The sequence below is a fragment of the Panicum virgatum genome, chromosome 1N (genome assembly GCF_016808335.1).
Source record: "Panicum virgatum strain AP13 chromosome 1N, P.virgatum_v5, whole genome shotgun sequence".
Lineage (NCBI taxonomy): Eukaryota > Viridiplantae > Streptophyta > Magnoliopsida > Poales > Poaceae > Panicum > Panicum virgatum.
This window is the reverse complement of record NC_053145.1, coordinates 15,823,323-15,837,129: the sequence shown is the minus strand read 5'-3', so window position 1 is coordinate 15,837,129 and position 13,807 is coordinate 15,823,323. Positions and strand designations below refer to the sequence as shown.

Here is a 13,807-nt window from a genome sequence, read left to right as displayed (position 1 = left end):
CACATTGGAAACCACCTCATGGCCAAATTTGTCCAGTTTTGACAGCTGGATGACCTATGTCATCCGGTTTTGTAGTTGAAGGTTGAAAAACAGACTTTTACGATAGTTTGAGGATATAGTTCGGACTTTTCCCTTTAGTTTATAATTGTTCATTAGTGAATATGATATTTTCTAGTAATATGGATGGAGGGAGAAGATTTTTGCTGAGCAGGAAAAGGGAGACCCAAGAAGAGCCACCCAAACACACCATTCAGCATTCACCTTTCTTTCATTTTGCTGTCCTTGTTAGTTCATCATCTACCACTTTCTATTTGCAAATGCAAAAAAAAAGACACACAAGGAAAATAGATACGAAGTCCAAACCATACCTAAAAAGAGAAGAAAATGAATAAAAGTGAAAGACGATGTTGTTCTAATAAGTGAAGAACTGGTAAAATGTTGATGATGGAACAAGCTTTATGCTGGTCTAGACTTACTACTGATGCTACAACTACAACTACTACTTGTATCATGATGCCACTACGATGGATCGATTAGGATGCTAGACCAAATGCCTTCTTCTCCTCTTCACTTCCTTTGATTACTTTCGTCTATTAGGATGACACATTAATATCTCTCAAGAAGTCAGCTCCTGGCACCGACTGCACCTTGGCTGGCTGGTTGGTGATGGTGGAGGCTGACACCTAGGGGGAGCTCAAGGAGGACTCATTGACCATATCAAAGAGTGAGGACAACGATTCTAGTGGTGTCGCATAGTCACCATCGGTGTTCAGGAACAGCAGCTCGCCCTCGCCGGCTATCTCCATGTCCTCTACCAGCAGTTCATCCTTGTCCTCAACATTGTCCTCCTCCATGGATGGCATGCACATCGGCATCGTGGGTGAGAGTCCTACAGTTGGCATGGATGTAAGGATAGGGCTTGGCTGCTGGTGTTGCACGTCATTGGTGTCGGCGCCACCCACAACCAAAGATGGCGGCGGTAGCGGTGCCATCGAGGAGGTAAACTTGTGGCGGGTGGTCCTAGCAAGCGAGCTCTGGTGGGTGGGCATTGCATGGTTATGCTCGCCGATGTAGGTGAGGATGAAGGTGTTGGGATTCAAGTGGCTACGCTCCACCTGCTTTCGCGCTGCACACTCCTTGAAGCTGCTACACCTGTAGTATCCCCTGTTCAAGAAACATAACAACCAGTGAGTTAGATCGAGTTGCTCCGACCCGGTGATTGTGCTAGCCATTCTCTCACCACAGGAAGCTAAAGGAGAAGGGATTCCATCTAACCTTGGGTAGGGAGAGCCCTTGATGGGCTTCTGGCCGTACTTGCGCCATGCCCACACGTCCGATGATGAGCCATCCGCGGGAACATGGCGGACCATCTTCTTCATCTGGTTCCTCCTAGAGCATGAGGAAAGAGCTTTAGCAACTCACAAGAAATCTATGTTGTAAAGCTAAATGAATAAAGAAATACAACCACTTCCATATGGACAAGGGAGAAACTCTTGAGGAATGCATACCTTCTATTGGGGTTTGACAAGCCACCCAACACCGGACACACAATCGTCTGCACCCTCGCCGGAGCGGAAGCCAGAGCAGCGCACACATGGGGTGGCGGCACATCCGCAGCGGTCACCACCAGCTGTTGCTGTTGTTGAGGTTGGGGTGGTGGTGGTCTTGGTGAAGGCAGAGGAAGCGGAGGGTAGGTGGCTAATAGGTCCCTGAGGAGCTCATCATCATCTTGCCTGGTTCCGGCGCACAGGTCTGGGAAGCGCCACCCGACATTTGCATCCGTCTTCTTGGCAGGCTCCTGGGTTGGCGTTGGCATCACAGTCTTCTTTTGTGTTTGCGTCTGCGGATGCAAAAGTGCAGCGGGGATATCGGCTTGCCGTGGGGACGATAGGTGGAGGAGGTTGCCCGTGCGCATGACAGCACCCAAATCCCAATTGTTGAAGTGGTGCTCCTCTTCCATCGACTCGACAACTATAGGAGATGTAGAGTGGTTGGTGCAGGAAACGGGTGGAGAAGGAAATAAGAGTGTATTCCTTTTTCTTTCTGGTTTTCTTTTCTTTCTGGTTTTCTTTTCTTTCTTGGAGGATGGAGTTTTATAAAGGGTGCAGGTGCAGGCCTGCAGGGCAGGGCAGCCCCACTTGAGTTTATGAGATGTCAAAGGGGTGAAAGGATTCAAAAGGGATGAGAGAGAAAATAGTGACTAATGCATGGTAACCAACATGGTTTTTCTAGCTAAACTATCTCTTATAGATTAAAATACACATATAATCAGCTCTAACAAGATACGCACGTGCAGATATATATTCTTTTAGCTAAGTTTTATAGCTAAGAATCATTTCTACTGAATTTTCATTATCGCTAATTAATGCCTGAATAGATTGTGTCTGTGATATGTGCCCACTGTTTATAAAGCATAGTATAATGTGTTAAACGTTTTGTTGCTTGTTGACACGTTTATGTGATACGCATACGAATCTTTCCAGTAATGATCTATAAATTAGGATGGAATGTGTTTAAATTTCTATTACCTGTTGTATCCAAAATAGTATCTCTTATTTTATTCAAATGCCCATGTTTAGTTGGCTCTAAAAAGATATTATGACGTCAATCACAATTATTTAGCTACGGTTACACATATAATCAGCTCTAACAAGATACGCACGTGCAGATATGTATTCTTTTAGCTAAGTTTTATAGCTAAGAATCATTTCTACTGAATTTTCATTATTGCTAATTAATGCCTGAATAGATTGTGTCTGTGATATGTGCCCACTGTTTATAAAGCATAGTATAATGTGTTAAACGTTTTGTTGCTTGTTGACACGTTTATGTGATACGCATACGAATCTTTCCAGTAATGATCTATAAATTAGGATGGAATGTGCTTAAATTTCTATTACCTGTTGTATCCAAAATATCTCTTATTTTATTCAAATGCCCATGTTTAGTTGGCTCTAAAAAGATATTATGACGTCAATCACAATTATTTAGCTACGGTTTATACCCAGGATAATAAAATTTTCATTCGGATTTACATTTGAATATATTATGTGCATAATGTTTGGCCACGATGCACCAAATAATTTATATTCTATAAAATCTTTTGTTGCTCATTGTCGCATCAAATGATATGAATATGTATCTATCTAACGGTGATTTATATTGTAGGATGAAATTTACTCAAGATTCTATTACTATCTATTGCCAAAATATATCTTATTCCATAAGATTTGCACTTATAGTCGGTTGTAAGAAGATATGCGTACCTGATATGCAATATTGTAGTTGAGGTGTATTATAAAGGATGACTGGTATTGTAACTTCCATTATAGGTTGACGTTTGAATAGATATGCCTATGAATATACCATAATATTTTATCATAATTTATAAAATAACATAAGCTGCACTAGAAAAAAAAACTCATGGGCTTGTTGATGTCTAGGTAGGATACGCAAACATATGTTTGTAGAAACGATTTATGGATTAGGGTGTATTTAATTCAACTTTGCACTACTGCTTGCCAACAAAATGCTTCTATGTGATTAAGATGCGAATATATAGTTGATTTTATCAACAATACAAACACCAATATATAATATTTTAGCTATGTTTACACTAAAGGATTGCAAAAAAAAACTTTCATTACTAGTTATCATTTGAACTCAAATGTAATGGTTGTGGATACAATATTTTGTTTGATTTTTTTAAAAATAAATAGGATATGGGATATGCATACAAATCTTTCTTTTGTAATCATTTATAAATTAGGATGTATTATGTTAAAATTTGGTTTTTTTTGTCTGTGGCACACTCTGAAAACGATGATTTGTGCGCTGCACACTTCACTCCCTGATTTAGTTTGCAGCACACGCGCTGCACATTGGCCCCCCTAAACAATTCTTTTATAGCCTGGGAGGTGAGAGAAGGTCGGGTAAAAGGACCAAAATGCCCATAGCTGTATTACAGGGCCTTCCAAAGCCATTTTGGTAGTGTTGCAGCCACAACATGCGACACAATTTATGTAGGATAATTGAGAGCATGTCACAATTGTTAACATGTCACAAGTTACATCAATTTGGCATGTCAAAATATATTAACATGCTATTTGACAAGGCCTTCCAAAGCCATTGGCTAGTCTTGCAGTCACAACTTTCGAGACAATATATGTAGGATAATTGACAAGCATGTCACAGTTGTTAAAATGTCACAAATTACATCAATTTGTCAAAAGATGTTAACAGGTCACAAATTACATCAATTTGGCATGTCAAAAGATTTAGATCATTCAGTTTACCCCCCATACACAAACAACCACACATATCAGACGTTCATGAGACGGTCCAGTGCCATTCTTCCATGCACCTCAGCCTCCTCCGCTGCAATTTTCCTAGCTCGGCTGTGAATGAAAACAAAGATTAAGGAAAATTAAGTATCGATGTTGATATTAGAATAAGGTATAGATGTTTACCTCGTAGCTGATTTGAACCTTGACACAAAGTAACAACTGTCGACATAATCCTCCAACTCTAGACTCCTGTAAGAGCATATCAAACTTATTGCATGATTACATGGGAGTCCAGTGAGCTGCCATCTCTTACAGGTGCAAGTTCTTGTTTCCAGATTAACAATATGTCTCCAAGGTGTCAAATCCATATAAACACCACTGATCTCTGCCATGTGACCAATTCCTTTGTGGATTGAATATCCAACCAGTCCTCTACTCTTTGCATTGATAGCCATTATTATGTGTGGCAACACTTTACTATTTAACTTCATGGCTAGAGTTCTTCGCTTATATAACTTCTCCATGATTTTTTGCTTAATTCTATCCATCAGTTCTATCACAGGTAGTTCTTTATCATGTTTTATCTAGTTATTGAAGGCTTCAGCAATATTATTGGTCACATAGTCACACTTGCTAGTTGTAGAAAAGTAACATCTTGCCCATAAGTGCTTGTAATTCTCCTCAATCCATTTCATTGCTTTTGTAGATGATGCCTTCGTTATGTTATAGTGATTGTCAAATATGTCCTTTCTGTAAGCTCTTGTAGATGGCCACAGGTTCTTCTCAAAGACCTTTCCACAATATTTCTTCTTAAAATTTTTGTATAGATGCCTCATGCATTCTCTGCTCCACTCCATTGGTAAAGACTTTTGTCACTGCTATGTCAATGCTTTTTCCAGCATCAGTTGAAATGACAAGTCCAGGTGGGGATCCAATTGCCATTACAAGCTTGTTTATGAACTAGCCCCAATTATCTTGTGTCTCTAACCCAAATACACCATATGCCACGGGGAACATCCATTTGTGCCCATCAATGCCTATAGCTGCAGCTAGCTGCCCCTTCCACCTTCCAGTAAGAGCAGTAGAGTCAATGCCCAAATATGGTCTGCACCCATTTTTGAATCCATCAATACATGGCCTCAAAGCGACAAACATCCTGCTAAACCTCATTTTGGACCCAACCTTTTCATAATCTATCTCTACTATGCTGCCAGGGGCCTTTCTCTCTATCTCTGCCTTGAATGCAAAAGCATAGTCAAAACTATCCTCCCATTTGCCCAAGATCTCATCATGTGCTAACCCCCTGCCATTGTAGACAATCCAATATGACAACTTGATCAAGTACTTCTCCTCCAACTTATTCTTCAAAGCAGAAGGTCCAGTTGTGGGATCTTGCCTCAACCATTGGATAACTCTATCCCTAACCCAAAATTGATTAGCCATGCAATTGTTCTCTACTTTACTTGTGCTCTTGCAATAGTGCTTGTTAGGCATCTTCTTAATATGCCATGTCCTTTCATCTTGCAATTGTGATGCATGTATTCTCCACTTGCACTTCTTGCCTTTACAATGTGCTCTATACCTCTTTCCTTCATTATAACGAGCTACAATTTCAACCTCATTCAGAATAGCATACTGTCTAATAGCTCTAATGAAAGTGTCTCTATCTTCAAATGTCACACCAACAACAATCTCGGGGTTTTCTAAGTTAGTTATATGCTCAACCACATCACAACCTTCCTCATCATCAATAGCACAGTCATCATTATCTTCTTCATCTGTGTCAGGAATGTAATCAAACCCAATGTTAGAAGTAAGTTCAACGGGTTCAACAGGTTCATCATCTACACCAACATACTCTATTTCATCATTTTCACCCCAAGGATCATTGGTTTGAGAATCAGGACCATTAGTCACATTAGTCACATCAATTTCAGTACTACATATCAACAACTGACTTGATTTCATATCAATAGTAGCAACTTCAGTACATAAACTGCTAAGAGGACTTGGCTGGTTAATGACTGAAACTATCATAGGAAGCCTTCTGATATCCCAATACATATCAATTACAACAAGCAATGTGGAATCAGGATCAATGTCGCTATACTCACATGCAACCTTGTTCCAAAAGCTCACTGACAAAGTTTGGACACTGCCTTGCTTTATCTCAATATCTAAGTCACCATAGAAATCCATCCATGAAATTGTATCCTTATCACGAACCCAATTCTTATTGCAGGTGCCATGATACATATGCGTGCCATTCTCATAATAGCCAAGGATGTGAATAGCAAATCTACAAGCTGTGTTGTAATCCATCCTAAAGAATGAAAAAGGACATGCCCAAATTATTCATGAACCCTACAACCTCAATGAAAGCAAGCAAGGGTGACCTTATCTTAGCCATCTGGAACCCATGACAAGTCCAACACCTTCTTTGGAGATCCCGTGCTGTGTAGCCGCTGCACAGCACGCCGTGGAATTGAGGATCCATCCGACAACATCAGGTTAGGATGAAAACCTTCAGCAGCCTATGACCAGCCAAGAGTGATAAGGTGGCGCAGCAACAAAAGAGCAAGGGATTAACGAAATGAAAGATGAAGCCGGGTCGGGCCACAATTTTTACTGTACCTGGACGAGCGTGTCTGGGGCGCACGTGCACACTGAGGCGGTGGACGACCAGGGTTTACGAAACCGGTGGGAACCGGTCCGGCCCGGTTTCGGTTTGGGCTGGTATCAAACCGGCCCAAATTCAAAATTCAAATTTGAATTCAAAAAAATTAAAAAATCCCAAAAAAAATCCTAAAAATACTTCAAGGTGCGATGAATCTAATGGTGTCAAATTTTCTCAAAAATTCGTTCATTTAGTATAGTTTGCGGAATTTTGAAGTTAAATCAAAAAAGAAAAAGAAAAAAAACTGACGGCCCATTAAGGCCCACGGCGCTCTGGCGAGTTTGATAACCTTCTGGACAGAGCTGGGGGGGTCGCGTGACCCCCAGAACCCTACCGCCCCCCACCCGCTCCCTGTCCGCCGCCCCCAGGAGGCGACCGGCGCCCGCAGCCGGGAAGCCGCCCGACTAGCCGGCCGGTTAGTCCGGTAAGCCGGCCCGGCCTCGGATCTGGTCGCAGACCGGCGCGCAGAGGCGGCTAGCCGGCCGGTGTGAGTGGCTAGCTGGCCGGTAGCGCCGGTAAGCCGGTGCGACCGGGAGAGAAGGTATGAAGTGAAATTTTTTTAATAGAATGATTGGTTAGGTGTATGATTTAGAATATTGGATGATTTGTTTTAGGATTTAGGTTAGAGTTAGGTGTATGGCTGATATGTTTTAGGTAAGATTTAGGTGTAGGAATTAGGATTTAGGTAAGATTTAGGTGTAGAATTTAGGATTTTATTTATGTGATTGATATGTTTTTGTTGTCCATGTATGCAGATAGACAATGACAGGCAGAGATGTTGCATGGGAACACGGTGAAAATCTTTATCCCGGATGGCGATGCAACTATTGTCGTACGCAGAAAGGAGGAGGTGGTGCAACTAGATTGAAACAACATTTGGCTGGGCGCGGGGCAGAGGTGGTCCATTGCAGGAATGTGCCACCTGATGTGCGGGACTTCTTTCAGCATGACATTGATAGGGTAAAGAAGGCAACTGCTGACCGGGCTCGAGAGAGGTTGATACGGGAGAAGTCTGCAGCGGAGGAAAACTATCCCGGTGATGAAGAAGATGAGGAGGCTCAGATGCAGTGTGCCATGGATCTATCGAGAGCGGAAGCAGAGTTCCGACGGGGGGTGGAACAGAGAGGAGGTGCATACGAGCGTGGAGGGGGTAGTGGTTCGACGAGGGGGAATGTTTTGCAGAGGATGTTTCGGAGGGCCACTTCGTAGAGGGAGAGTCCTGTGGTGGAGGACTATAACTTGGCAGTTGGTGGGAGAAGAGGAATAATGCAACCAAGGATTGATACAGGCTCCTGGACGCAGAAGGGTAAGAATGCAAAGGAAGCTATTGGTAAATCTTGGTCAAAGTTTTTCCATATTGCAGGAGTACCTGGAAGACAGGCTGACAGTCCATACTTTGTCAGCACGGTCAGGGAGACACAGAAGTAGGGTAAGTTTTCTTTCATTGGAATGACACCTATGAGCTTATATTCTTGTATCTCATGATTTTCATATAGTTGCAGGTGAAGGTATTGCATCACCCACTGGACGGGATATTGATGGCAAGTACCTTGATCAAAATGAGCAAGACTTGAAGACGAGGTACGTAAAGTTTCAGAAAGACTGGTCCTTATTTGGCGTCATGTTGATGTGTAATTCATGGACTGGCCCGACGAGGATGAGTGTCATCAACTTTTTGATATATTGCAATGGGGTCATGTGGTTCCATAAGTCTATTGATGCGAGTGGAAGAACTCAAGATGCTGCATATTTGCTCAAGGTAGCCCCTAAACATGTTCCATTCACATTGAGTATGTTTTGACATGTTACTAAACAATCTGTCTTTGTTTGCAGGAGATTCGAAAGGTGGTGGAAGAGATCAGACCGGAGAATGTCGTACACGTAGTCACCGACAACGGCTCGAACTACAAGAAAGCATGCAAGACAACTAAGTGAGGTGTATGAACACATAGCTTGGACACCTTGTCTAGCACACACCGTCAATTTGATGTTGAAGGATATAGCTCGAAGGCTTGAACATGGTGTTATGATCAAGCAGTGCAAGCGAATTTCAAATTGGTTACACAATCATGGTCAGTTGAATACAATGATGAGGAACACAATCGGTGGTGAGTTGGTCAAGTGGAATGCCACTCGATTTGGAACCAACTACATGTTCCTAGAGAGCATCTATCGGAAACGTGATCATTTCATGCAGTGGATGGCATCTATTGAGTTCCAACACAGCAAATGGGCGAATACCGAAGATGGTAGATTTACTCATGCAAGTTTTGCAAGTATGGAGTGGTGGGATGCATTGAAATATATCATCGACACGGTTCAACCAATATATAAGTTCCTTCGCTTCGCTGATCAGGACAAGAGGCCCAACATGTGCGAAGTCGTGATGGCCTACCAGACTATGAAACAGGAGCTGCGGTCTTTCTTTGGAACAAATGTTTCCACACTGAAGGAGTATATTCAGGTGGTGGACGAGAGGTTGGGTGACGTGTTCATAGGAATGTATGTGGGTCCAGGTAAGCACACACGAGTCATCTATTTTTAAGCTCTATTGACCTTATGCTTATTTGAAGTGATTTATATTTTGCAGCTGCTGTCCTAAATCTAAGGTATGCATATACGATGGATCCAACTCAAAAAATGTTTCGTGGACTCAAGGATACATTTCAGCGCATGACGGATCTCCAGAGCGCCGTGCAGGCATTGCAGGAGTTTGACGTGTTTCGGCAGAAGGTTGGCGAGTTTGGCAGTGAAATGGCAATGCGGATGGCGATGGACCCAAAGACATCCCAATGTAAGAGTTACTCCGTACGACATTATTATTTTCTCTATTCAAATATATTGCTTACATACTCGGTTGCACATGCAGCGTCCTGATGGATGATGTTCGGATCAAGCATTCCAAAGCTGCAGTACTTTGCCATGAGGCTTGTTTCACAATGTTGTTCGTCCAGTGGATGCGAGCGGAACTGGAGTACTTTTGCCTTGCTGCATACAAAGATTAGCAGTCATTTGTCGCACAAGAAACTTAACAAGCTTGTCTATGTCAACTACAACCTTCGTCTCCGACTTGAGGAGATCTCTGGCCCACCGATGCGTGAAGAAGGTGATTTCATTGACCAGCTGGCCCATCTTTCTTTCTTTGATGAGAATAATCCGGTGCGGGAATGGATGGAATATGGTAGATCTAACCGGGCTTCAGTTCTGGACGAGGATGATGATGACGGCGACATCCCTCTCCCATCCCATATTGTCAGAGATCAAATAAACCTGTTAGATCTACGTGAGGCTACAGGGGATGATTCCATCAGCGATTGGGCATGTAAAAATATGAGTGACACTCACCTAGGGAAGAGGAAGTTGCAGAAGAGGCCTACGAAGGGTGACCCGAAGCGTCGAAAAGGCAAGGGAACAGCAAAACCAGTGAGCAGCGACACCGAGACTGATGATGGCGAAGGTGAGCGTAGTCCTCCGTATCAGGAGTACAAGGATAGCAGCTTGGCCGATGATGGTGATGATAGTGACGGTGCTGATGCTGCTGCTGCTGCTGCTGGTGGTGGTGGTAGTGGTAGTGGTGCTGGTGGTGGTAGTGGTGGTGCTCGTGGTGTTCGTTTCACAGGTATACATTGCACATACAAATGCACACATATTTCTGATTATGAGTATTGACTACTAATTATGATATATGGTTGATTGCAAGGGAGACTCAGTTCACACATGCTACTCAGGACATCGACCATGGAGCACCGCAATCGCAGAGGAGAACTGGTGGACCGACGGACTACAACACTCCACAGTACTCTTCTTTCTCCTACAGCAATTCCTCGCAGTCTTTTCACTACCCCATTCCTGACATCAGCATGCAGCCACCGACGAGATGGGTGTACGAATGGGAAGACCCCCATTTTTACACTATGTTAGTTCAGGAATGGCAGATAACATCGGCGTGGAGGGGCCAAACTTGGCAAAACTACAAGGCTGAGCTGATTAGAGTGCGAGGTATCGCTTTGATGTCCACCGCCAAATACCAAACCGCGTCCCAAATGGGGATCTTCCCATTCCTATGTTGAACTTTTATTTGATGTGTATAAGTGTATGACTCGGTATTTGTATGCACGCTTATTACTATTGTATTTGTATGCATGATTATAAATTGTTGCTTTGGTGTGGTCATTTACATTAATATGTGCATAGCTCAGGACGAAATTTCTTTTTATTTCACACCGGGGAACCACTTTTAACCATCGGAAAATATCATTAAATCAACGGTAAACCAGCCAAACCGGCCGGTAAACCGGTCTAACCGGCCGGTATACCGGTACGAACCGGTTGCACTACGACTTTTGAATTCAAATTTGACTTCAACCGGTTTGGACCGGTTTCCGGCCAAACCGGTCCGGTATACTGGAACCTGACCCCGCCGGTTTGACTGGACCGGTCGGTTTTTTAAACCCTGTGGGCGCTGTTGGGTGTGGCTATCTCCACCCGTGCGAATGGATAGGGCGAGGAGATAAGGCTGGGGGTATTTTCGTCCTTTTACCTGACCTTCTCTCACCTCTCAAGTTGTCAAAGATTTCTTTAAGGGGGGCAATGTGAAAAAAACATTCAGAGTGTGCTGCAGACTAAATTAAAGAGTGGAGTGTGCAACGCACAAATTATTATTTTCAGACTGTGCCACTGACAAAAAAAAAACTTAAAATTTCCATAACCCTAGCGACTTAGTGAATATTGTCACTGAAATATCTCTTACATGATTTACATACACATTTATATTTAGTTCTAATAAATACCTGTTTAAAATATTTTAGCCATGATTTATACCTGTTTAAAAAATTCTTACAATTACATCTATAATTTTTCCCATAATTTATAAAACAGTCTAGGTTGTATCGGATACATTATTGGTTCTATAGGATATGTGTAACCATTTTTATGCAGCTTTTTTTTTTGCAACGCCAATAAAATAGGATGTACCATAATCAAATTTCCATTGCAAATCGATGCTAGGATATGATATGACTAGCACGGTTGTGCAATATGTAGCTCTTTTTGTGCAAGTAAACATTTTGTAGTATGTTAACAAAGATGTACGATTTTAACATCTACCGCATAAAGCATAAAGGGTACCTTTCTTTCAATCACACTACAAAATCATCTGTGACTCTATAAAGTATACTATTCTTTCGTATTAATTATAAAATCGATTTGTAGAAACTGGTAATGCTATTACCTGCACCTAGATATCCGTTTCCAAAATAATGTTTTCTTTTTTTTGAAGAAACTAAAATAATGTTTTCTAAACTAATTTAACTCTTTAATATAGCAAAATCAATTAAAAAAAGTGAAACGTCCCCGCACCCGTCGAGTGCAAATCGGTGGGCGGGTCTGACAGCCGCCTGTCCAACCCAACAGCTCACGATCCGGTTTCAGGCACAACACGACCTCTGGGCTGAGTAAGACACTGGCACGTGGGCCCACGGGCGAAGAAGCGGTTTGATCGCGTTTTTTTTATATTAAAAAAAATTCAAAAATATATTTCTGTTTTAAAAAATTTCGAAAATAGCCCCCGGTCGCCCGGCCCAGGGGCGACAGGACCTCAATGTAATTTTTTTTGAATTTGCAAAGAGGTTCTTGTCGCCCCCCACGGGCGACAGGACCCCCACGGGCGACAGGGGGTCTCCCACACTATATAAGTCCTGGGCTCCATTCACTTCTTATTTGAGCCAAAAAATTACACCAAAAATTCAGAAAAAAAGAGAGGGGCGAGGAGAAGAAAAGCGGCGAAGCTCTGCCGAATTCCGCACTTGTGATCTACCGGTAACTTCCGTATGAATCCGTTGATATTGTATAAAAATTTAATTTAATTAGCGGATTAGCTGAATTAGATTTGGTGCTTTAGAACACTCGTTTAGTATTACAATTTCAGTACTATTACAGACTTGTTTTTAAATTAATTATGAATTAGAATAGAATTATGACAATACCTTATTGATATTGCAGCATAAGGCAATGGTTGCCTCCAATTGTGGAGGATTTTCATGGACCGAAGAAAAATATAGTATAATACTTGATATCATTACCCATCTTGTTATCAGTAAGAAGTTGGATCCGTTAGTGGATGGTACGATAGAGATGATGTTGTCCAAAGTAGTAGAGTTTAAAGATTTCACATTATTTCGATGTATTATAACGCAAGATGTAAAGGGACACCCGCTAGAATGTCGGAAGATATACATGAGAGTATGTGAACTAGCGAATCATCCTAATATCATTAGATTCTTACAAAGTTCTTGTAAGATATGGATGCGGCCAGAGGTGTATGAGATGCACATTAAGGTAACTCTCATTCAGTTATAATCCTGTCCGTTATTTGGAATCCATATGTTTGAAACAGTAACATTGTTGTTTAATTTTATGCTAGGATTACCCCGAGGACACGGAGTTGATTAACAAATTGATACCAATTTTCCGTAAATTGGTATGTATCTTCGGTGGACTTATGCCGCAAACTAGGCGAAGGAGGTGGAGAAGATCTTCGGGTGATAGTACTTGGCCTCCACAAGCACAGATGACCGGAGGTTCGTCAAGTCATGCTGCAACATCTCAAGCACCAAGTTGTGTTAACTTAGATGATGACATGGATGACTTCATGCCCCCGAAACCATGGCCTCCAACACATGATGTTCCTTCCCCTGTATATGAACCTAGATCTAGAAAAGAGAGAAAGGGAAAGGAAAGAGGTTCGTCAAGTCATGCTGTACCACCTCAAGCACCAACTTGTGTTAACTGGGATGACGACATGGATGACTTTATGCCCCCCAAACCATGGCCTCCAACACATGAT

The 13,807-nt window shown here is 42.2% G+C and overlaps 2 protein-coding genes across 2 annotated transcripts; both read right to left on the bottom strand.

Annotated features, from left to right (window-relative positions):
* Positions 1 to 683: 683 nt before the first annotated feature.
* LOC120653359 (probable WRKY transcription factor 27) lies at positions 684 to 1,960 on the bottom strand. Its single transcript, XM_039931116.1, has 3 exons — positions 1,509 to 1,960; positions 1,276 to 1,389; positions 684 to 1,164 (listed from the first exon to the last, which is right to left on the bottom strand). The coding sequence occupies exons 1-3, from the start codon at positions 1,958 to 1,960 to the stop codon at positions 684 to 686; spliced, it is 1,047 nt and encodes a 348-aa protein (XP_039787050.1).
* A 3,286-nt stretch (positions 1,961 to 5,246) lies between these two features.
* Positions 5,247 to 6,485, bottom strand: LOC120653358. Its single transcript, XM_039931115.1, has one exon. The coding sequence runs from the start codon at positions 6,483 to 6,485 to the stop codon at positions 5,247 to 5,249; it is 1,239 nt and encodes a 412-aa protein (XP_039787049.1).
* Between the last annotated feature and the right edge of the window lie 7,322 nt (positions 6,486 to 13,807).